General features: G+C 49.5%; 1 protein-coding gene and 1 pseudogene across 2 annotated transcripts; one reads left to right on the top strand and one right to left on the bottom strand.

Annotated features, from left to right (window-relative positions):
* The first annotated feature begins 46 nt into the window (after positions 1 to 46).
* On the top strand, positions 47 to 435 carry LOC149328684 (large ribosomal subunit protein uL29 pseudogene; annotated as a pseudogene).
* Positions 436 to 4414: 3979 nt separating this feature from the next.
* LOC149328683 (uncharacterized) lies at positions 4415 to 14438 on the bottom strand. 2 transcript variants are annotated; one of them, XM_089561512.1, is made up of 3 exons: positions 13661 to 14438; positions 9915 to 10121; positions 4415 to 4995 (listed from the first exon to the last, which is right to left on the bottom strand). In XM_089561512.1, exons 1-3 carry the CDS (start codon positions 13676 to 13678, stop codon positions 4618 to 4620), a joined length of 603 nt encoding a protein of 200 aa, XP_089417638.1. In that variant the 5' UTR covers positions 13679 to 14438; the 3' UTR covers positions 4415 to 4617. The 2 variants fall into 2 exon arrangements, with proteins under 2 accessions (XP_089417638.1, XP_089417637.1); XM_089561511.1 differs by having other exon boundaries at positions 9915 to 10099.
* Between the last annotated feature and the right edge of the window lie 7946 nt (positions 14439 to 22384).

Genomic DNA, 22384 nt, shown 5'->3' with positions numbered 1-22384 from the left:
CCTCTTTCCTCCTCTTTTCGAGTCGCTGCGAGTCGTACGCGTTGAGATGGCTAAGGTAAAGGCACGCGAGTTGCGGGGTAAGAAGAAGGAGGAGCTGGTGAAGCAGCTGGAGGACCTCAAGCAGGAGCTGGCCGCTCTGCGAGTCGCCAAAGTCACCGGCGGTGCTGCGTCCAAGCTGTCCAAAATCCAGGTGGTGCGGAAGTCCATTGCACGGGTGCTGACAGTCATCCACCAGACACAAAAGGAGAACCTACGGAAGTTCTACCGGGGCAAGAAGTACAAGCCCAGGGACATGCGGCCTAAGCTGACCCGTGCAAGCGCCGTGAGCTGACCCCTCATGAGAAGCGGCTGCGCACACGAAAGCTGACCCGCAAGCTGGCTGCCTACCCACCCCGGAAGTTTGCCCTCAAGCTGTCAATGCTGTCCGATGTATAGTGACAACCAAGACAGTAAATAAAAGGGGTCATCGTCGTCGAAGTGGCTGAGGTTTCAGGCACGACCATACGGCGTATTCCAGGCGGTGTCAACGTCCGGGCTAGTCTGTGATGCGGTGCTGGCTCAGGAGGTTCGCAGGGAACGAGTACGCTGACTGGCAGTACCAGGCTCACCGTGCCGTCGGGTCGCCTATCGAGGCGCACGAGCGTGCCAGTACTGGGAACACCAGAGCTCGGGGGCTGCCCAAGAAGTACGGGCGGGGCGGACTTTCACACATCCCACGGGGGAGACCCGCGCTGCGCACAGCGTACGCGTCCGAAGACGTATGGCGCCACGTGTTGGGAGAGCTCCCCGCTCGCTTCGGCAGCTGCGTCGGCACTGGTCGTGGGGAGGGGGAGGCGCCGAACAATAACAGGCGTCCGCTCTCCAAGGTGTATGTAGAATGGTGGAGGAGGCTGGGCCCAAAAACGGTCTAGCGCGACTGCAGCACAGCCACTTTGGGCGGCGAAACGCTTATATAATGAAAATCAAAAGCGCAGATAAAAATGCTATAAAACAACAAAAGGAAATGAATATTTTATTGCCACGTTTTAAAGAATAGATAAACTGTTTCAGCAAAACATATTACGCTGAATTTTGTAATTTTTTGCAACTCTTTTGTTGCGCCCTCTGTTGATGAGTGTGCGGTGCATTTGCAGTGCGACTTTGCAGGCCTTGTTTCGGTACCCAGCCCCCCGGCCACAGTGGCTACGGGAGCTTACGGAGCGATTTCTTATCTCCAACTGCCTGCTATGGCGCGCCTTGGAAAGCGTACGAATTAAGCTCGCCGGTCTCGACATGGCCCCTTTAAGAAGTTTTTGTCGTCCTTGCCCGTCGCTTCTCTGTCACCGTTTGGCAAGATCTGCACCCCGATGCACCGCTGCAGCGTTTCCTTCGGTGTACGGCCAGTGCGAAATCTTTTCCCGAGGCTTCGCGCTCATCGTTTCAAGCGCTTCGCTCTGCATTTCAAGATGAGGTTACGGCATGTGAAGAAACCTTGCTCCGTGGCACATTGTGACCAAGTTGGTTGTACCGTGGGTGTCTTACCAAGACTACACCGCTTCCCTCTGGACTTTCGCAGGTGAGCTCTTGCCGTTGTCGTCTGCTCTAGATATGCTTTTGTCGGGCTTTCCGCGCCTATCGTAGCTGTAACCGCTTCATACGCACTTGGCTTCATGTTATCGGGATATTCTAGTAAATTGACTTGCCGCATGGTCAATTCAAAACCAACTGCGCTGCCTAACAGCTCTGAGCATGACATTAATGGGTTTTGCAGCACCGTGACGCCAATTTGAGGATCCCCTCGCAACTGACACTATCGAAACTCAACCATGTGTATGTGCGCCGCATTGACTGTGCTTTAACTGAATTCGCGCAGCCGTAGTTATTGCCGTTCTACGTATACATGACCGTCAATGTAGTTTTAGACTCATTTTGCTGCATAACTCTCGTCACTATTTGAGCATAGAAAAGCAGCTAGCCGCGTGGTATCAGGCGAGCGTAATCGCACTCTGAGGCGCGGAGGCTTGGCGCGAGCATTTTCTGTCATAGTTATAACGTACTGCATTTAGGCGAAAGGAATCTTGGCGTATTGACGTTTGGAGTATATGGTATTCATTTGGGTGCAGTTGTGTAACGTGGACGCTGCATCATGTCCAGGTGCAAAACGTGGGTGCAGTTCTGCCGCAACCTCAGCCTGGAGAAGACGCCGTGCCAGCTGCAAGACCTGAGGGTTTCTTCCAAGCACTACGAACTGTTTGTGTATCTGCGGCCAGGATGGCGGCGTCTCGATGCTGTGCCTACTCGAGGAAGGAGTGGCTGTATTGAATGTCCCTGCACTTCACTTTAAACTGCACTTCATATATATTTTAGTTTGATTAGATTTGGTTCAAATTACTTCGCGGTCGCGGTTGTGCGCAGCTGTCGCACAACCGCGACCGCGAAGGAGCTGTCGCGGTTGTGCGCAGGCCCTATGTATGGTGTAATGCTCTAGCGTTGAGCAGATTTGTTGATGCTAAAACTTGTTTTTAATATTGTCATGCAGGTCTGAACATAGCTGCTATATTCTTTCAGTTGAAGAAATGAAATGTGAAGAGTAATCTCTGTGTGCTGCATGGTCTATGTGTTGATGCGCTTACTTATGTCATGTCATGTTTGCCTCAATGGAAGCTGTCGTAGCATTGTTTTCTATACTTTTCAATTTCCTACCTGGCAACGTTCGTGGAACTTCAGGGCTTTTTCCTATCCGCACTGTGACCATTGAGATGAATAGCCAGCTTAAAAAAACTACTGCTTGAGCCTGTGACGCGCTTTTTTTGTTGGCGTGCTTTATCGCTGTATTTGTATGGTTGCTGTAATAAACCACGAATATGAAAGCCATACTTGCCGTATACTGTATTGCAAACTGTGCACTTGAGACTGTGCTTTGTGCATCATACCTTGATATACTCACAAGCACTGGCACCAGTATTTCCACCAAGGTTTCCACTACGAATCATGCATGCTTAGCCAGTGTCTGAAAGTGTTGCTGCCATTCTATGCTGCCTTCTTTGCCAGTCACTTTCATTGGGTTCCCAATTGCACATTAACAAGGCCATAACTAGCACGAACTCGAGCACATTTCACTGGCAAAGTTTGGTGCGCACTGAAAGGCAACCTTCAAGTGATACCGGCTCGAAAATGCGGGTTCTATAAAAAGACCACTTTACAATTCGCGCCAAAAGCAAACGTATGCGTGACGTCATTCATACGTATTTGCCCCCCAAATTAGGGGCGCTGGGGTGCCCCCATGAGCCGCCATGTTTTAGACCAATGGGCGTCTATGGAGCCTTCGCTACCATGCTATATCTACCTTGCGCTCTCCACGGCGTCGGTTCCCTGGCCGCCAAAGATTCTCTCTTTCTCAACGCAGACTTGTTGCCCCTCTATGCAAGCCACAGACACAGCAGCGTTGATTGTCTGGGACTAAGGGGGTGTTCACTCTGTCTCCATGCTCGCTCGTTTGCTCGACGCGAATGTGAAACGCGGGGCAGTTGACGACGCCATCCACTCGCCAGCCGGGGACAGTAGGGGAGCGTGGCGGACGAGGCTACCAACCGGCGAAGGGAACGGGAGTCACGTGTTGCGTGGAACCCACTCGCGCAAGAGTATGGTGCGCAAGAGCGAGCGTGGAAAATGGCCTTGAAATCGGTGCTTCCATGGAGGAAGGAAAACTAAGGAGAGGCCCTTCGTATTCCCAAAGCATTGACGAGAATGTGGCGGAAGTGACGTCAAAATTTAGGCTTAAAAAGTCGGGCCACTAGCAACGTCGCCGTTGTTGCTAAGAAAACTCGGGCCACTAGCAACGGCGTACGGCGTCGTTAGCGTCGTTGTTGCTAGGGGCCCGAGTGTTTCTCGGTGGCGGTTGACGGGCCTTCGGCACGGTGTGTTCGGCCTTGCGTGTTAAAGTCTACATGCCTGGCGTCGTGACGTTACGCACTCATCTAAGACTGCTTTTAAATGCAGCAAATAACCGCTCATTCGATATTTCGTTCGTCAAACTTGGTGTCGTTACGCGGAGCGATCGATGCATTGAAATGAATCTCGCGAAAAGATGGCACTCCGGAACCGCGCTTCGACACGCGAAGAAGCGTTGATTGTTTTGATCAGCGAACTTTCGCACCTCACCAAACAGCGCAGAAACATTAAGCCGCTCTCGGCGATGCTGAGCTGCGTTTCGAAGGCCCGGCGGGTGTACGGTAGCCCGAGGATTCTTCGCCTGGCGTCGGAAAAGGTTCACCGCACCTGTGCACCGGTCTGTGTCTAGGTGCGTGTTTGCGGGGAGGGAGGTGTAGGAGTCTAGCGGCGAGCGGCGCGGTTTTTTTTTATACCTTTCTTTTACGAAGCGCTTGCGAGCAGCGCGCGATCCCCGCCCTGTAGCGGGGATCGCAACCATTGTTGGTCCACAATCTGGAACTCTTCCCACAGATACGAGCAGGTTATGTTGATGCAGCGAAGGCTTAGCTTGGCAACCTTCGTGCATTCTCTCCCATCTTCATTTCGGGGCAGCATCAAGGGAAGCGGACTGTCTTTGACTCGCTATACGTAGAGAATTAAATGGCAAGAAGGCACTGAAAAGTGAAGTAAATAAAAACAAGAATTCATTCATTCCACAAGGTATCGCTCGATCACGCTGAGGATCTCAGCCTGGCACCTGACCAGTTTTCTGGGGCTCAACGACCGAAGCAACGCCGCCACAGTCTTCCCAAAGTACATCGCAGCATCATCGCGGTCGGCTGCCTCCGCGAAAGTGCGCGCTGTTTTAGGGGTAGGCTGGCTTTCCGTGTCCAACTCGAACGGTTCCGTTGAGGCGGCATCGGGCTCTCTCGGACGTTTGGAGCTGCTCTGAGGCAGGGACTGGCAAACCTCAGGAGAAGTTGACCTTGCGCTTGAGACTGAAGTGGCGTTGATTATGCGAAACTGTAGGTTGTTGTCGCAGTCATCGTCCGGCAGCAAGACCTCGTCGAATGACTCCGGGGGTGGCTGCGGAATAGCGGCAAGAAGAATCAAAAAGGGCATGTAAACCAAACTTACAAGTATTTGCAGTAGCGAAACACGTCAATATCGTTAACAGGATAAAAAAGCCATCGGATACCTGGTGGAACTGTGCATGAACCTCAAAGAAAAGTCCGTGCACAATTCGTTATCATCATCAGCAATCGCAGCAATGTGCACTACAGCAGAGAATGGATCTCCAAGTAGCTCTGTCCTGTGCACACTTTGGCCATCCAGTACTCGCTAATGCATTTCCCATATTTAAATTAAAGACTGCTTTCGGGCTATTCACCATCATCATCAGCCTGAATACGCCCACCTTAGGGCAAAGGCCTCTTCCATATCTCTCCAATTAACCCTGTCCTTTTCCAGCTGCGCCCACCGTGTGCCAGCAAACTTCTTAATCTCGTCAGCCCGCCTAACTATTTGCCGCCCCCTGCTACTCTTGCCTTCTCTTGGAATCCACTCCATTACCCTTAAAGGTGCACTTAAGAGGAATCTGAACTCGTCTTTTTGCTGCGGGAACTCGATGTACACGTTAAATTAAATTCAGCGCAAAAAAACAGACAAGGGACAAAGAGAGACACACTGAGACAACACGAGCGCTGTTGTACACGTTCCGAGCATTCTTAGAAACTTTGACTTATTGCCTTGTGTGGCCGATTTCCCTAATTAAATCGCATTAACGTCAGGCTCCCGCCTTTATTTTTTTTAATTCCACCCGTACGGTGGGCGGAGTCGACCAACGCCTGGAGTGCCTTTCAGCCAGCTCCGTGGAGGCTGCTTTCGCTTTATTTTGTTTTTTAGGTTTCGGTGAATAAACAATTTCATTCGCAGATAATATAGGCACAAAATAAGCCTGCAGAAATAAATATACGCGCGGACTATTTGGTTCTACAGATTACTACGTATTATTCCGCCGATGGCAGAGCGGCAAGCCGCCACGGGACTGGGTAGAAGGTACTCCACGCGTTGGTCGACTCCGCCCACCATACGGGAATCATTAAAAAAAAGGCGGGAGCCGGACGTTAATTCGATTTAATTAGGAAAATCGGCTACACAGGGCAATAAATTGCAGTTTCTAAGAATGCTCGGCTCGGAACGTGCAGGAGTTCCCGCGGCAAAAAGACGAGATCAGATTCCTCTTCACTGCACCTTTAAGGACCAACGGTTAAGGGCGACCCACATGGAGCGAACTTGCGCTGCGGATTTTGAGCGGCGCGGCGCGGCGGAACGCGGACGCACCGCCGCTGTGCCGCACCACAAGAGGCGGAAAACGGGCGGCTGCCGCCAAACCGCTGCCGACAAAAACAAACAAAAAAAAGATTTGTACGCTTACTCTAAAGCCATTGTTTATTGGAGGGCGCATTCTCACTTTTTAGTTCAGCGTATGCTATCTCCCCTCTCCACTCCACCCCCACTCGGTTTCACCCTGCGCGCCGAGCCACCGGCAGCTGCTGTTAGCAGAGACGCAAAAATAGACTCGGCCTATAGTAGCGCCATCTGGTTCTCGGGACAGGAACCATTATTGTAAACTAACCGGCTCTCCTCTTAAGCCTAGACGTGGGAAATCGTCACTCTAAATAAAAAAATAAGGCAAATTTATCACTTATAAGTTTTATTAAAGGCAAGGCGAGACGAAGCGAAAGACTGGTGCTCCATTTACGGCCAGTGAATGCAGTGAAAAAGGCAGCAACAACGAGAATTCAATCCAAAGCGAGGGGTCCGGCTTCGAAAGGCGCCGCCATGTTTGTCGCCGCGCGCGGGCAGAAGCTAGATGCGGGAAGAGAGCGCCCTCATTGGTCCGCGCTGACAGCCCGCATTCGCTGCTTCCGGTGAGCGGCTGACCGCCGGGCGAAAGTATCTAGCACTGCTTGGTCGGCGGCGAACGGCCGCCGGCGGCCAAGCGGCCGCCGCCCGGCGGCCGTACGCAGGTTTTCCGCGAGAAAACCGCTCCATGTGGGTCGGGCTTTCTGCCTTCGCATTACATGTCTTGCCCACACCCATTTCTTCCTCTTGATTTCGACTAGGATGTCATTAACGAGAGTTTGTTCCCTGACCCACCCTGCCAACTTCCGGTCTCTTAACGTTACGCCTATAATTCTCCTTTCAATAGGCCGCTGCAATTAAGTTCACCTCTTTCATTACCTCATCTTATCTCCACACTAGAATCTCTGCCAAACAGAGCTACATTTGCCTCCTCTTGAAACTGTCCGCTATGGAAGCGATATTCACAGAGGCGTTAACATAAACGCTTGCTGGCTCTGTCCCCAGTCGGATCAATCCGGCAGCAATTGGCGAATAAGCGCCCAAGCCGGCAGTTAGAAACGTTCTCGTAAACGTGCGCCGAAGCTTTGCCATCTCAACACCGCCGGGCGCTCCGTCACCCGTGCGTTTGCGGGACGGGCCACGAGGTTCACAGAGGCTCGGTACACGTTGACGAGAATGTGCGTGTGCTGTCGGCATTCAGCCCAGTGCTCTAAGTTTTAAAAATCCAGATGCGCCATGAGTGGATGTCAAAGAAATCCGTGTGGCTGGATTAGTATAAACCCGGTTGAAAACACTGCGCTAATAGAATACACTAAAGATTCGTAAATTCAGAGAGGAATTTTTTAACCTGGCTAATCATATTACTGGCTTAATTAACACCGGTGGTTTAAGCGATGCAACTAAGTATCGACGGGAGAGTACCGAGTATTTCTATTGGAAATGAGTTTCATTTATGTGTCTGGTATTGGTAGGGAAATACAATTTTTGAGGGCATCAGCATGCAAGAGACCCTGAGAATTATCGTGTCCAGCCCTCACTTCGAGTCATCAAGCATAGCGATCCCCTTAGGAAGTTCGCTTGGCACCCTGCACACACCTTTGAGACATGAAACACTTTTAATAAAATTTTCACTGGCTCATGGCACATTCTCCCCTATATACAGGGTGTTTCACGTAACATGAACCAATGATTTAAAAAAAGTGGCTCACTAGAGCTAGACGAAAACAACGACACATTGTTTCTCGTCATGTGGGGCTCCTCAGAGGTTTTTTTTAAAGTTACGCTAAATAAGCTAAGATTAATTATGTAAATTTTCCATTATTCAATTTATGGTCAAGTGCCTTACCTTATGTTGTAGAGGGGTTAAGAAAGACCCGATGCAATTTTCTGCAGCAACGTACCTGCTATGTGCTCCTTTTTTCGTCATTTAAAGAAAGCTCGCGAAATATGAAGAAAAACCACGTGACTGCGCTCACGCTCCCAACCGTGTTTTGAACGAACGATACGTGCGCGCTGACTGTGCCCAAGGGAGCGGCCGCCGCTAAGTTCGACAGGCTGCTAAATGATAAAAATAAAAAAAAAATGGAGGCTGCCTTAAAATATTCGACTTCACTGCTTTCCCTTCGTTTTTATTTTGCCTATGCGATGGCTAGATTGAAGCTCCGTTTGAATTGGCTGTCGATGGCTTGCTTATCACTCATTGCAGATCGCGGCAGGCGTTTTCTATGTCAGGAAGAATGTGCTGACGGACTTTCAAGACTATGCTGAGATAGGCGTCGGCCGCACGCTTTGTTCACTCAGGATACGCTAGGCAGAGCGACATTACTGTAGTGCAATCGCGCCATTACGTGTTTTAGAGCGCAGCTCTTTGGCGTCCGTTCCTGGGTTTCGCGTCGTCGTCGGCGTCGTCCTCGTAACCATCTCCGCCCCCCTTTCATCCCCCCAGCGCTATCGGCGTCAGCGGCATCAGTCAGTCGCTGCTATCTCTTCCCTCTTCCCTTTATCGTGTTGTCCGCTTGCTGCGCGCGCTTCTGCCCCCATCGTTTGCCGCTGGGTGTACACGCCGCCCCCCTCCCCCCTCTTCCTGCGAGTCTCCGGTTGTTAAAGCGCCGGCTCGAACTTAATTCCTTTCTTCGCTCCTCCTCCAATGCAACCCCTGTGCGGTGGCAATCAGAGAGCCAGATCGGTGGCGGCGGATCTGTATATGTGCACCGCCCGAGCCGAAATTGCGAATACGTGTGAAAAATAAAAAAAAAATTCTGTGATAGCGCATACATGTGTTGCTCGATTTCTTTGCCTCAATCTATCGAAAAGGTGAAACAGCTTATTTGCTGCGCTCAAATTTCGCATTAGGAAGTAACGTAATCGTCGGTAATTTTTTTTTTCATATTTCGCGGGCTTTATTTATATGCTGGAAAAACGGACAATATAGGCGATATTTTGAGGCAACAAAAAACTGCATCGGTGCTTTTTTGACCACCTCTACAACTTAAACTAAGGCACGTTACCCTGAAGTGAATAGAAAATTTGCATAATTAATATTAGCTAATTATCTTATTGAGCATAATTTTAAAAATACTCTGGGAAGGGCCACATGGCGAGAAACAGTATGTCGTTGGTTTCTTTCAGTTCCGGTGCGCCACTCTTTTAATCCTTGCTTCAAGTTAGGTTTATTGGGGTTTTTACGTCCTAAAGCCTCTCAGGCGATGAGAGACGACGTACTGAAGGGTTACGGAAATTACGACCGCCTGGGGTTCCTTAAAGTGCACTGACATCACACAGTACACGGACCTCTAGAATTTCGCCTCCATGGAAATTCAGCCGCCGCGGCCGGGGTCAAACCCGCGTCTTTCGGGTCAGCAGCCGAGCGCCGTAACCACTGAGCCACCGCGACGGGACGCTTCAAGTTAGGAGTTAGGTGAAACATCCTGTATAGATGGCATCAAATGCCGACGCTATTTTCTGAGCCGTTAATATACCCATTCTTGGAGTGCCTATAGCCTACCGCTGGGTGATGCGGCAACTGCTATAGCTGTACCCGGTGAATTTTGCAAACAGGCGTCTAGAGAAAGCTGAGCTCGTGACAACTTTTCTCAAGAGTCTGGAACCCTGCATACACAAGCGAACAAGTGGATTACCGTCTCTCGGTCCGTGGCCTCCTCGTCAACAGCCCCATTGAGGCCCCGCATCTCCGCCATGGGCTCCAAAATGGACATGGACCTTCCGGAAGTAGCGCCATTTGCCGACGTAGACCCCGACCGAGTCCTGGTCGCCCTTCTTTTGGATTTTCTTCCTTTCGTTGCGGTATGTCCGCCGCTTGTTGCTGAACAGAGTGCGCAAAGAGGCTGCCACAATGACGGACACAATTGGCGTCATTTCAGGATGAACATAAAACACATTAAAGAAACACTATAAACAACTCAAAACCTGATGTTAAAAGGACCCAATACTGAATTTAAAGCACCAATTTTTGTCAGCACAAAAATAATCTTGCGGTCTAAGGTGCTGGATTCCGCAACGGTTTTCTTGGAAACGCTGCAAAGACTTTGCATAGAAAACTTTTTAATGAGTTGCATGCGCAAATTTTTATGCTCCTCACAGCCTGAGTCACTTTGGGAAGTTAAACCCCAATAAACCAACCAAACGGAACCATTTTTATGTACCCCAATGCTGTAAACCGAGGTCTGCGAGCGCAGTGGTGATTGCACGCCGGCAAAAGTGCTGTGCCGAGAACTTAATTTCAACTTCCAGGCATTATTTAGACATTTTTAGCATAAAAGAGCGACAATTTCAGTTTACAAAACAAGCTATTGTTCTTCGCACACAGTGAGGTACGCGTCGCTGAGAAAATTTAGTGTTCCGTGGTAGCCGCTCCATCTAACAAAGGCAAAACACTGTGGCGCCATCTAATGACAAAAGCTAGAAGCACATGGTCGATGTGAAGGCAGCGTTGGTTTCCACTGAAGGGCGAACTGGACAGAGCTCGAACAATACACTCGAACCTCGTTGTAACAAAACGGTTTATAACGAAATAATGGATATAATTAGGCTACGCCTATAACTAAGTAATCGCCAGGCCCATCAACTTCGTTATAACTAGGTTTAACCGTGATGAAATTTGACTACCGCGACTGAAAGAAAAAAGAAACACTGTGTGCTTGTCACAAAATTCCGCGCATTTTAAAAACAAAGAAAAACCGCCGCGCGCACGGCGTCTCGCCGGCGCGAGCCCAACGGGAGAGAGGGAAAGCCCCCGCCGAGCGCGTGCCTCTCTCTCCACCGCCACGGCGTGCGCCGAAGGAATGAGTCATCCACGCCGATTGCTCTAGAACATCCGAGTCCTTTCTACTGTTAACCGGGGGAAGAGGGGGAAGCCTTGCGTGCGCTAAGACATGTCCCCCTCCTCTGCACTCGGACGTCGGCTACGCCGCCACGACGGCGCCACGCTAGAACACGCTGGAACCTTCGCGAAACGACTCCTGACTTTAACCAATGAGGACGCGCGGGCGGCGGGAGAAAGGAAGGGAGACAGCACTGCCAATACTGCATGTATGTGCGCGCCTACTTTGGCGCATACAACAACTTGAATAAACAGCGCGAACGAAGACGAGCACAAAAGACAAGAAAATAGACGACACAGCGCTTCTTGTCTTTTGTGCTCGTCTTCGTTCGCGCTGTTTATTCAAGATGCTCAACCAACTAGCCCGCCAAAACGTGTTAACGCATACAACAAACAGACGTGAGAGCGAGCCTATAAAATAAGGACGCTGACAGCTATCAGTCAGTCCGGACCGCCGTTTAAGCTTCATTGAAGCGCGCCCGTTCGCCTCCCGGGGAAAACACCACTCGGCCAGCATCGGACCAACGAGGCAACGTTCGCCAGTCTGCGGGACGGCATCGTCGTGGAACTCTGGTCGTCGGACTGCCGCAGTGCCCGGTGAACAAATTGTGTTTTGTTTGTTTACCTCTCTCTCTTGTTTTAGTGCACTTTAGGTGCAATATTGCCTTTGTATTGCATTCTCTCTCGAGTTTAACTTTGCACGAGTTGCATTGTTCTGTTAATCACTTTGTATGTGTCTGTACTACTGATTGTGAAATCCTCTGTATCGTCTCTTTTGTTGCATAAACCTTGTCTTGTTTTGTAAACCTTTGGCTCCGACCCATTCTCTGGCTTGCGACCAGCGAAAGCTGGGCACAGAACGCCCAAAAACCTCTTGTCACTTGGTGGCTGGTCTCCGCTGAGCTTGCCACGCTGAGTCAAGGGCATCTCCTTCGAGCCCGAGACCGCTACCCCCACACGCTCTAAGGGTGTCTGGGAGCTTCCCACTAAAAGTGCGCGAAGTCTGGGTGACAGTGCTTTAAAAATCAGCGATACTTTACATAGATGTCAAGGGGCAGAATACACCGATAATGGCTGGATTCCTTGAACAATATTAAGGATATACCTGGTTCTAAAAATTTCCGGATATGTTAGCGATTTTCTTGTTTTTGTTTATTTGTAGCCGAGAGACTTTTTAAACCTCCCGACTGCCTCGATTTTAGAATTTTTGAATTGTTGCTCTACTAGCTTTGATTTTACCCTTGCACTTCCTCAGTATGCAGTTTTTAAATATTCGCTTGTTTTTTCAATGGCAATGGACATGTGTGCTGGGCATATGTGCCACGCACTAAGAATTATCTGCTCCATTTTGGCTCAGCTCATTCAAAGCTCGCTAAGAGAGGGATAACAATGTCATGCCTGCGCGCAGCGCTTCTCAAGCCGTGTCACCACAAGACTAAAGAAAGCTTCAGCACCCAAGTGGAGCGTTTAGGAAATTCTGCCGACCCTGCTGAAATGATTGTTGCGGTGGCGGAAACTCTGATACGAAAGATAAAATGACCCTTGCAAATGCACACAGAAGAAAAAATGAACAGAAGGGTCACTGCCATACCGCACGCGCATCGTGTGTCCCATAATCTCAAGAGAATCGCGCCTCACTTCAAGTCGACGATGTTTTCAAGGCGCCGCAAACTTTCGAAGCTTCGTCGAATGGCGACAGGCAAGGGTCCAAAGAAATCTACATGCAGTAAAGGCCGATTCACTCGACGGACCGTTCGCCCGCGGCCCGCGCACTACGTATGCATGCGGCCGGCAGCGCGCCCCTCAATGTGCTGATGCATGAGCACGTAGTGCGCGGGCCGCGGGCGAACGGTCCGTCGAGTGAATCGGCCCTAAGAAGCCTTAACAAAGCTTTGTTTCGTGCAACGACGGTGCTGTTATAGTATCCCTCTGCGCTGTGACCAAGTTTACGTCGGCCACACGGGTCGCTGTCGAAATGACTGGTTAAGCAAGAATGACAATTCCTTAGATAACGGCTGCTGCCCGAAACTGACCGCCCCCCCCCCCCCCTCCTTGTTGTAAGGACTGCAAACGCTATCCGCTGATGACAAACACTTTGGTAATCGGACGGCTCGAACGCGAGTTGCTTGAAGCGGCGAAGATAGCTCAGAACCACCGATGTATTAGCACGCACTCAATACATGCGACTGAAAAAGAGCAGCGTTTTCTTGCCTTGCCTTGCGTTTTTTTGCCTTTACTAATTCCTTGTCTCCCTCTGCCACCGCTCTGTCCCTTTAGTTTTCAGTGCGGTTTCGAACGAGACGGCTTTAAGCATTCACGAGCACTCGTACGACGGGACGAGCAGCTTTAAACAACATTACTGAAGCTCGGAGCTTGAATAAAGGTGTTGAAAGTAAGCGCTCCAGTCGTCCGCTTCTCTGCCCTTGAGTTTTTACACTTCCACACCTCGTCATGTCTTACTAGCAGGCCCAAATTGCTCCTGTTGAGGTATTGGTAACTAAAAGTACTAGCGCGCACTGAAACTGAACAGATATAACCACCCACCGGCAGTGTAAGGTCCATACGCAGGCCAGTTTTTCCTCATATGAGACACCACGTCATTCCGCATGGACTCTTTGAATTCGCGCTTCGAGTAGTCCGGGTTGTCAACATCCCAAAGCGCCGGTCTCTCCCTCACGAGGTCGATGAAATAGTAGGCCGCTACGTGGGATATGGTCATCGTCGTCGAAGTAGCTGCGGTTTCAGGCACGGCCGTACGGCGCATCCCAGGCGGTGTCAACGTCCGGGTTAGTCATTGATGCAGTGCTGGCTCAGGAGGTTCGCAGGGAACGAGTACGCTGACTGGTACCAGGTTCACCGTGCCGTCGGGTCGCCTATCGAGGCGCACGAGCGTTTCAGTACCGGGAAGACCAGAGCTCGCCGGCTGTCCAAGAAGTACGGGCGGACTTTCACACATCCCGCGGGCAGACCCGCGCTGCGCACAGCGTACGCGTCCGAGGACGAATGGCGCCACGTGTTGGGAGAGCTCCCCGCTCGCTTCGGCAGCTGCGTAAGCACTGGTCTCGGGGAACGAGAGGCGACAGCGCAGATCGAGGCGCAAAACAGTAACCCGCGTCCGCTGTATCCACGGCGTCGGTTCCCTGGCCGCCAAAGATTCTCTTTCTCAACGCAGACTTGTTCCTCCCCTATGCAAGCCCCCGACAGAGAAGCGTCGACTGGCTAGGAATAACGGGTGCTCACTCTGTCTCCATGCTTGCTCATCGCTCGACGCGAATGTGAAACACGGGGCGGTTGTTTCAAAGACGACGCCACCCGCTCGCCAGCTGGGGACCGTAGGGGAGTGCGGCGGAGGAGGCTACCAATCGGCAAAGGGAACGGGAGTCACGTGTTGCGCGGAACCAACTCACGCAAGAGCATGGTGCACAAAAGCGAGCGTGAAAACGGCCTTGAAATCGACGAATGTGCGTATGTCATCAAAAAATGCAAAAGCAGTTTTGATGTTAGCGGCACCTTACGCCCGCCCTTCGAAGCGTAGAACGAAAACTCTCTACGCGGTTCGGAGATGGCGTTGCAACAGCGCAGCTCTCTTGAAGCGCGTTGTATGAATCGGGCAATGGTACGCGTCAAGTTGTGTCTAAGGGCAAGATACGTAAATACTATGGTCAATTCCCAAATGTATACAGTTAAAGCAGCCGTAGTATTCAGTATTTTACACCAGGGAACAGACAAAGGATACACCGCATAGAAGGGGCGAAGCGGGAAGATCGTTTAATGCGTGGAGCAGCTTTGCCCGCCTTGTACTTCTGTAGTGAAGATTCAAACAAACGAAACTTAACTCATTTAAATCTTTGATGCCCGGTAGAGGAAGGAGAGCTTGTTCCGCATTTCAAGTCTTTTTATCACCAGTTAAAAGTCTAGGTTTTACATCGTTCTATTTTATTCTAACTTCAGTATTGACTGTAAATTTTTCTCGATGAAATTCAATGGCCCAATAACTGCTTTGGCCAGAGAGCGCCGTCGCACCACGTGGTTTTCGTATTAACTATGTGGAGCTAAGGTTTCATTTTCCAAGCATCCCATCCCAAGTTAGTAGAGTGCCAGGCCTGGGGAAAGCTTGTGCCTATTATTGGTAAGCTGTGCCGCCTGAAAGCACTGGTGTCTGAGCGACGTATGATATTAATTACACCGCGGTTCGAACTCAGCATCTCTCACATTTTGATGCGAATGCTAAACGGCGTAGACCACCACTGCGGCTGTATTTTTTCCGATAAGTTACTCCTCCTACCTGCTCCGAATTCGGTCTGCAGTGTGCATTTGGTCTGCAGATGGGCCTAGGAGAGGAAGCCATTTTGGGAGATCTATTTCAGCTCGGTTCATATCTGGATAAATTTGGAGCAGATTTAACCTTTAATATGTACAGTCTTTGCCAAAAGTAACCGAGCAACAGGTTCTTGCTTCTCAGACGTATGACGGAGCATTTACAGCAGCCCTAAAGACCGAACGGTGCCATAACGTAAGGACAAGGTCTCACCTTTCTTTACACAGAATCAGAGCTTAAGGGCTGCCATGAGTGCTTCGCTACGCGGTTAAGAAACAAACCACCTGTGCCGGGTTACTTTTGGCAAAGACTACGTATCATTCAGAGACACCTTTCAGGCACGTTCAGTTTACTTAATACATTCGTGTCCGGTGGTGTGTCAATGTAATGGGGTTTTTGTTTTATACTGTGTACTAACTATGCACTGAGGCTCGTTATATTGCGTACAGAACTTGTTACCCCATTCATGGAATGCATATCCCTTTCGACCCTGTAGCCTTGCCTATTGGTCTTACTTATTCAAAGCTAAATTTTGTCCGAACACATTATATGAGTTACGGCACAGTAAGGTAATCGGTGGTTTCACTTCTCAAATCTGAGAAGTGCCCCCTTTTTAAAGGATTGTGATTTCGTTAGTTATGCTTTTATGTGTTATTCTGCAGGGTATCAAGATTTCTGCTAGCAATTCATTCTCAACAGACAAGCAGAACTGAAATTACTTGGTCCTCACGCATTAGTTTGCACACCAGCGTCAATAGTAAGGCTTTTGCTAACTTTTGAAATATTAACACTTGCCGCATCACACATTGTAGAGCCTCCATGACTGCACCTATGAAAAGTTAAATGAGCAGAGACACGGAGTAGTGACAGCGTATTATCTTTGTAATGATGCATGATGCGTTAGCACACACTGATTACCATGTGGCATTCAGCGTAGAACAGTAAATAATTTGCAATTGAGCTCCTCTCACAATAAGCTGATCGGTCTGTAATTCTTCAAGTCCTTGACGTATCCTTTCTTATGAATTAAGAAAATGTTAGTGTTTTTCGAAGCTCTAGGTACGCTCGAGATCACAATGCATTGTGTATACAGGGTGGCTAGTTTTTCGAGCATAATCTCGCTCGCTGAGTCGTGAGGCTGATGAACATTAACCCCTGTGAATCCAGGCGTAGTGTTCCTTTAATTTATTTCAGTTCTTAAGCCATGTTTGTACTTAACTTCTGCGAGAATATTAGCTTTACAGAATATCGTAAGGCCTGTAGCCCAAATGTGGTGCTCAGTTCGAGTGGTGCCGAACCACAGGCGCGATAGAAGCATTACAGCATGACGACACTTAAATACTTCGTACTACCTCATTTTTGCTTCGGCGGGACCGCATTTGTCATCGCGAAGACTGCGCCTCGCGCAGCTAGCAGAGCGTCTGCTCTGGCGGCGCCCCGACTTTCCACGGTTCGCCGCTGCGGCGCTGGCGTCACGTTTCCAAACTTGAGCTTGAGTTCCCTATAAAATACGCCCTCAGTCCAGTAAAGAAGCATACTTCTCTCAATATGGGAGTGGCTGGCCACCTCTTCCTCGTGGTGATGGCTATACAATACCCCCTCAGTCGGATAACAAAGGAAGTTGGACTCAGTATGAGAGTGGTTGGCCTCCTCCGGCTCATGCGCTCGATATGAGCCGCATCAATTTGCACACTGGGCGTGAGCGGTATCATGTGGTAGCCGCTCCGCGAATAGTGTTACGGGTGGTGCAGGGCAAACTGTGGCGCAACTCTAGTATATATCGGAACAGTACCGGGATGAAGGGTTCAGCGCGGCGGCGCGGTCTCTTCGTATGATAGTGTTTATAATGATCATAAGTGGATTGAATATTGGGGGACACTACAGGGCTCAGGCAGGTTCAGCTAATTCTTCCTTGATGTCGGATCTCGGAGGAAATGGCTAACTCGTATCACAGCCCTCTCCCATCTACTCTGTTGCGCCAAAACCAGTCTTCGTGCTGCGCTGGCACAGCTAAACGTGGCAGAGTATGCTCTGAAGGAAGGTAGAAAACGGGGTCATTGGCTTCGAGCTCGGCGTATACCTTATACGCACTGTAAGCGTCAATGAGCACCTTCCGATATCCTAAAAAGCTGAAGTCCGCAAGTACCACAGAGTCAAACCACGGCTGAACGCTTGCTAGACATCTGTGCTTGCTCTTCTGCGCGTCTGTAGATTTTTTCCTTGCTGCCTTTAATTAGAGCCGCCTGCTATGATTCACCGCTTCGTTCCTGTTTATTTCACAACCTGCTCCATCTTATAGATTAAAAAAGCGTTTCCACAACACATTAGCGCCGTTTTAAGTATTATCGTACGTCTCGTAGTTCAAGAAGTTTTTGTACAGTTTACACGTATTTATACACGTATCGAAAACGCGAACCTGACAGTAATCATGCTTAGTCTGACGGCAACCCACTCTCTTTCCTGGCCGAAAGACGCGGGTTCGATCCCGACCGCGGCGGCTGAGTTTCGATGAAGGCGAAATTCTAGAGGCCCGTGTGCTGTGCGAGGCTAGTGGACGTTAAAGAACCCCGGGTGGTGGAAATTTCCCGAGCCCTTCACTACGGCGTCCCTCATAGCCTGAGTCGCTTTTTGACGTTAAACCCCATAAACCAAACCAAACGAAACCCTGTTTCCTGAGAATCGAAATTTTTTTTATTTATTTATGTTGTCCTAGGCCTGACGGGCTTTTCTTACGGAAGCTCAATTGCAGTATTATCGGATGAACCCTATATATACGAACCCAGCGAACGGTAACGAGGTGGACGAAGTTTTGCGTGTTTGGCGCGTGCTCGCTGGCCCTATCCATCGCGGTGGCCTGTGCCCAGTGTTACGCCTGTGCCTTGTTGTGTGGTTGTACCTGCTGCGACCGCCTTCTGCCCCTTAACAATATTGTCAAAGAGCAGATGCTTCTTTTTGCATGGATCTCGAAGTTGAAGGGGTTAACTGGATGGCTAGTACAAGGGACGTTAAATTATCGATTAGCACTCACGCATCCTTTACCTTCTTTTAGAGCCGCCGCGGTGGCTCAGTGGTTATGGTGCTCGGCTGCTGACCCGAAAGACGCGGGTTCGATCCCGGCCGCGGCGGATGAATTTCTTTGGAGGAGAAATTCTAGAGGCCCGTGTACTGTGCGATGTCAGTGCACGTTAAAGAACCCCAGGTGGTCGAAATTTCCGGAGCCCTCCACTACGGCGTCTCTCATAGCCTTAGTTGCTTCGGGACGTTAAACCCCAATAAACCAATAAACCAAAACCTTCTTTCAAGGGGCACTGCTGCACCAGCAATGGTTACGGGCACAGACGGCCTAACTTACCTCCTTGGCTTGGCTTCGTACGGATACTCGTGCGGGAGCAGCGACGTGCCCAGCGTGTTTCTCCGTATCGAAGCCTTCGTGCCGTGGCTGTTCCACAAGCTCTACAGGTTCGCCGAGTGCATAGTCATTCCCACGCCTTAAGTAGGAAGATTAAAGATCAACACCCCAGTTCCTGTTGTTCATGTTAGTGTCAGTGATATGAGAGAGAGAGAGAGAGAGAGAGAGAACGTTATTTCCACGGAACGGAAAGCGTCGAGGATGTCTTCGGCAAGAGTCACCAAAGCCAACTGGTCCGTCAACTGGCCCGAGGCAAGGCAAGCCCGCCACGTTGGGGGAGAAGGGTATGGAAAATGAGGTGCCTGAATGGCAACGGTACAGAACAAAGGCAATGTTAAAAATTAGCATAGTCTAGGACAATTCGGGCAAGTGTGGGAGTGTCGGATAGTGTAGAGATAAGAACAGGCAGGAGTAAGGAGCGTATTTAGGCGTGTGCGTCGAAGAGGGCGTAGTCGCGGGACATGGTTAAAGGTGTGAAGCAAGCCAATTTTTGTGGCGTGCTGGTTGTTCGAAACCTAGACCGGCCAGTAAATAGGCTATAGTTTGATTTCAGGTTTCATACACTTACAATTTAGGTTTCAGGGGGCGAACAGTCGTTTACACTTCACAAAAATCTATGAGATACGTCAGTGAGCGACACGCAAATAGTACTATCATTGTGTTATCGTCTTACTTAGACCCGCTTTTGTGTTAGTCTGCTGCAGAAGTCGGAACGACATGCCGTGAAGACACATCTTTTATATTTCGTTGTTTGTTTTATTTTTTCTTTAAATTGAAAATGCACCTCAGAGGCCCCAGGTACGGAGAGGGGTAAAGGTTTTACATGAATAAAACAAAAAAAGGGATACATCACTTCTCTTAGCGAAAAAGTGGATGTGCTAAAAATGCATTCCAAACATATTGTGTAAATTGCATATTTATTTCGCGTTCTTTTTTTGTCCCTAGCCTTAAACTACGATACGAATGCTCTATAGCTATACTAGGAATAATAATTTGAACGTTCTTAAAAATACGCGAAAGTACAATTTTCCCGCTTAGCATAATTATAATACGTTAAACATATACTAAAAACATACATTAAATACATTAGAATACATTAGAAATACACCATAAATATACATTTTATACATTTAAAAAAAATTCACTTGGGCTTAAAAAGGTCAAGTGGACGTCTTCACAGAATTCTTCAACTGCAGAAGAAACTGTACACGCGTAATCATAATCAATCAAGAGGTGTATGAGGTGTACACAGCAAATGATTCCTACAAAGCAAATCATGACGAAAGCGACGCAGCACACAAGAAGTGCTTCGCAAGCGCCATACTTGGCTTGCCTTATATATACCCACCGAGGGCGACACACTATCGTGCCCGGTGAGGCGTTTTTTGCGCAAAGACTGTGGGCGCCCAAATTATACATATTTCATCGTCCTGCACGGCGGTCGAGTGTCGGCTTCCTTACTGCCTTACTGACGTGCTCAGTGCTGCGTCACTGCGCATGTGCTTGACTGATCAGAGCATTGAGTTCAGCAGTTTTTCATTGTATTTTTGTTCACATTAGAAAAAAATAAACTTCTCTTTCTACGCCCAAATTATACCAGAAGTGCCATATTGGTTGCGTTGGAAAACGGGCGAGCTGGTGGCACATACGGGAAGGTAAACAAACAGCGCAAAGACGAAGACCGCAGTAGCTTTACCGGTAAATCTGCAATTTATGTTCATCGTTCGGTTCCCCATACACCGATCGATCTTTCACGGTGGTGCAACACTCGCCAGGAGGTCGTTGGCCTTCTCGTAAAACCTGCACATACACCACTGATACTTGTATCTTTCTATGGTCGTCCGGGAACAGTGTCTCCCAACCTAGGTTGGATTCGTTTTCTCCGTAATAACTACTCGGGCACCCCTATTTTAGTTGGCGGAGATTTCAACGGCGCTCACACATCGTGGGGCTACCCTTTGGATTCCTCCCGGGGTGCTCACATTCATGGCACCTTTCTAGATCATTCATTTCAACTACTAAATCAACCGCAAACTTCAACGCGCCCTCGGGGTGGTCTGTATTCGCCTGATTTGTCTTGGTGGTTAGGGCCCGGCTACCCTCGTTGGAATGTTGAACCAGACACTTGGGGCAGTGATCACAGCCCTATTTTAATCTCCATCACAACTTTGCGTCTCCGGAAAATACGCCGCAGCGTGCGCTTTACATCATGGGATTCCGTACGCGCAGATAATAGGTTGTCTACGCTGAACCCATCTACTGTTCTGTCTACCCTCTCAGCTGTTTTGCCGACTCATACATTCGCCACTACTGTAAATGAGGATGATCCGAACCCGGACATGCATCTCCTTAATCTCTGGGCTCTCCGTCGCAGGGCGGATCATTATGCTTCTCGTAATCCCGACGACCCTTCTGCTCTTCCAGCTCTTCATCGGGCTACTGCACGTGCGCGGCGCTACTCAAAGCGACTTAGCAGACAACGCTGGGCTGCATGGTGTGCCCGCCTCTCCTCTACACAGGGTAATAGACATCTTTGGCGGGTATTTCACGCCATGGAACGCACTTCTCAAGTAGCTGATTATACCGAAAGCATTCGCTTGGCTCAGAATGTGGATGAAACTTCATTTGGACAACAAGCAGCCCGTCAGTTTTTCCCACATCATGACTGCCTCCCTACCCCTTCTCCCATATTATCGATTTCTGAGCCCCCTGATGAGGTTACTTCAGATTTTACCATGGCAGAATTGCTGGCCTCCATAGATCGCCTCAAAACAAGCACTGCTCCCGGGCATGACGGTGTACCTAACTCGTTGTTTCGCAACTTGGAAGGACCTGCTCTACATTCCCTCTTTGATACATTCAATGAGGTGTGGCATTCTGGAGTTATTCCTGCAGAGTTATTCCTGCAGAGTGGAAACATTCAATCGTTGTCCCAATCCCCAAATCAGGTCAGCCGCCGGTTTCTCTTTCGGCCCTCCGCCCTATTTCACTTACGCCTACTATCTGCAAGCTTTATGAACACATTCTAGCAGCTCGCTTGTCGTGGTGGCTGGAATCGAATGATTGTTATCCAGAATCTCAAATTGGGTTCCGCCCTCACATTGGAACAGAAGACGGTCTGGCTGTTTTGGCTGCGGACGTACTAAACCATTCTCCCCATAGTCATCTTGTTCGTACGGTGATCGCGACTGACATCACAAAGGCATATGACAACGTCCTACACTCTTCTATTCTTGGCACCCTTCAAGATCTCGGTCTCCCTCATCGCTTTCTCCTTTCAATTCACTCATTTTTAACAAACAGAACCTTCAGTGTACGTATCCATGGGAAGCCTTTTGGTCACTTTACCTCCAACCGCGGTGTACCCCAGGGCTCCGTCCTCGCCCCCACATTATTTAATGTAACTTTTATACCTCTTGTCCGAGCCCTAGAGAAAATTCCTTCTGTGCGCGTCCTTGCGTACGCCGACGACATAACCTTGTGGTCCTGTAATCCAGATGCGTCTGTGCAACAGTCGGCGCTTCAGCAAGCGCTGGATGCC

The sequence above is a fragment of the Amblyomma mixtum genome, chromosome 9 (assembly GCF_055824585.1).
Source record: "Amblyomma mixtum isolate Tamu chromosome 9, ASM5582458v1, whole genome shotgun sequence".
NCBI classification, from domain to species: Eukaryota; Metazoa; Arthropoda; class Arachnida; order Ixodida; family Ixodidae; genus Amblyomma; species Amblyomma mixtum.
This window is presented reverse-complemented; position numbering and strand designations above follow the sequence as displayed.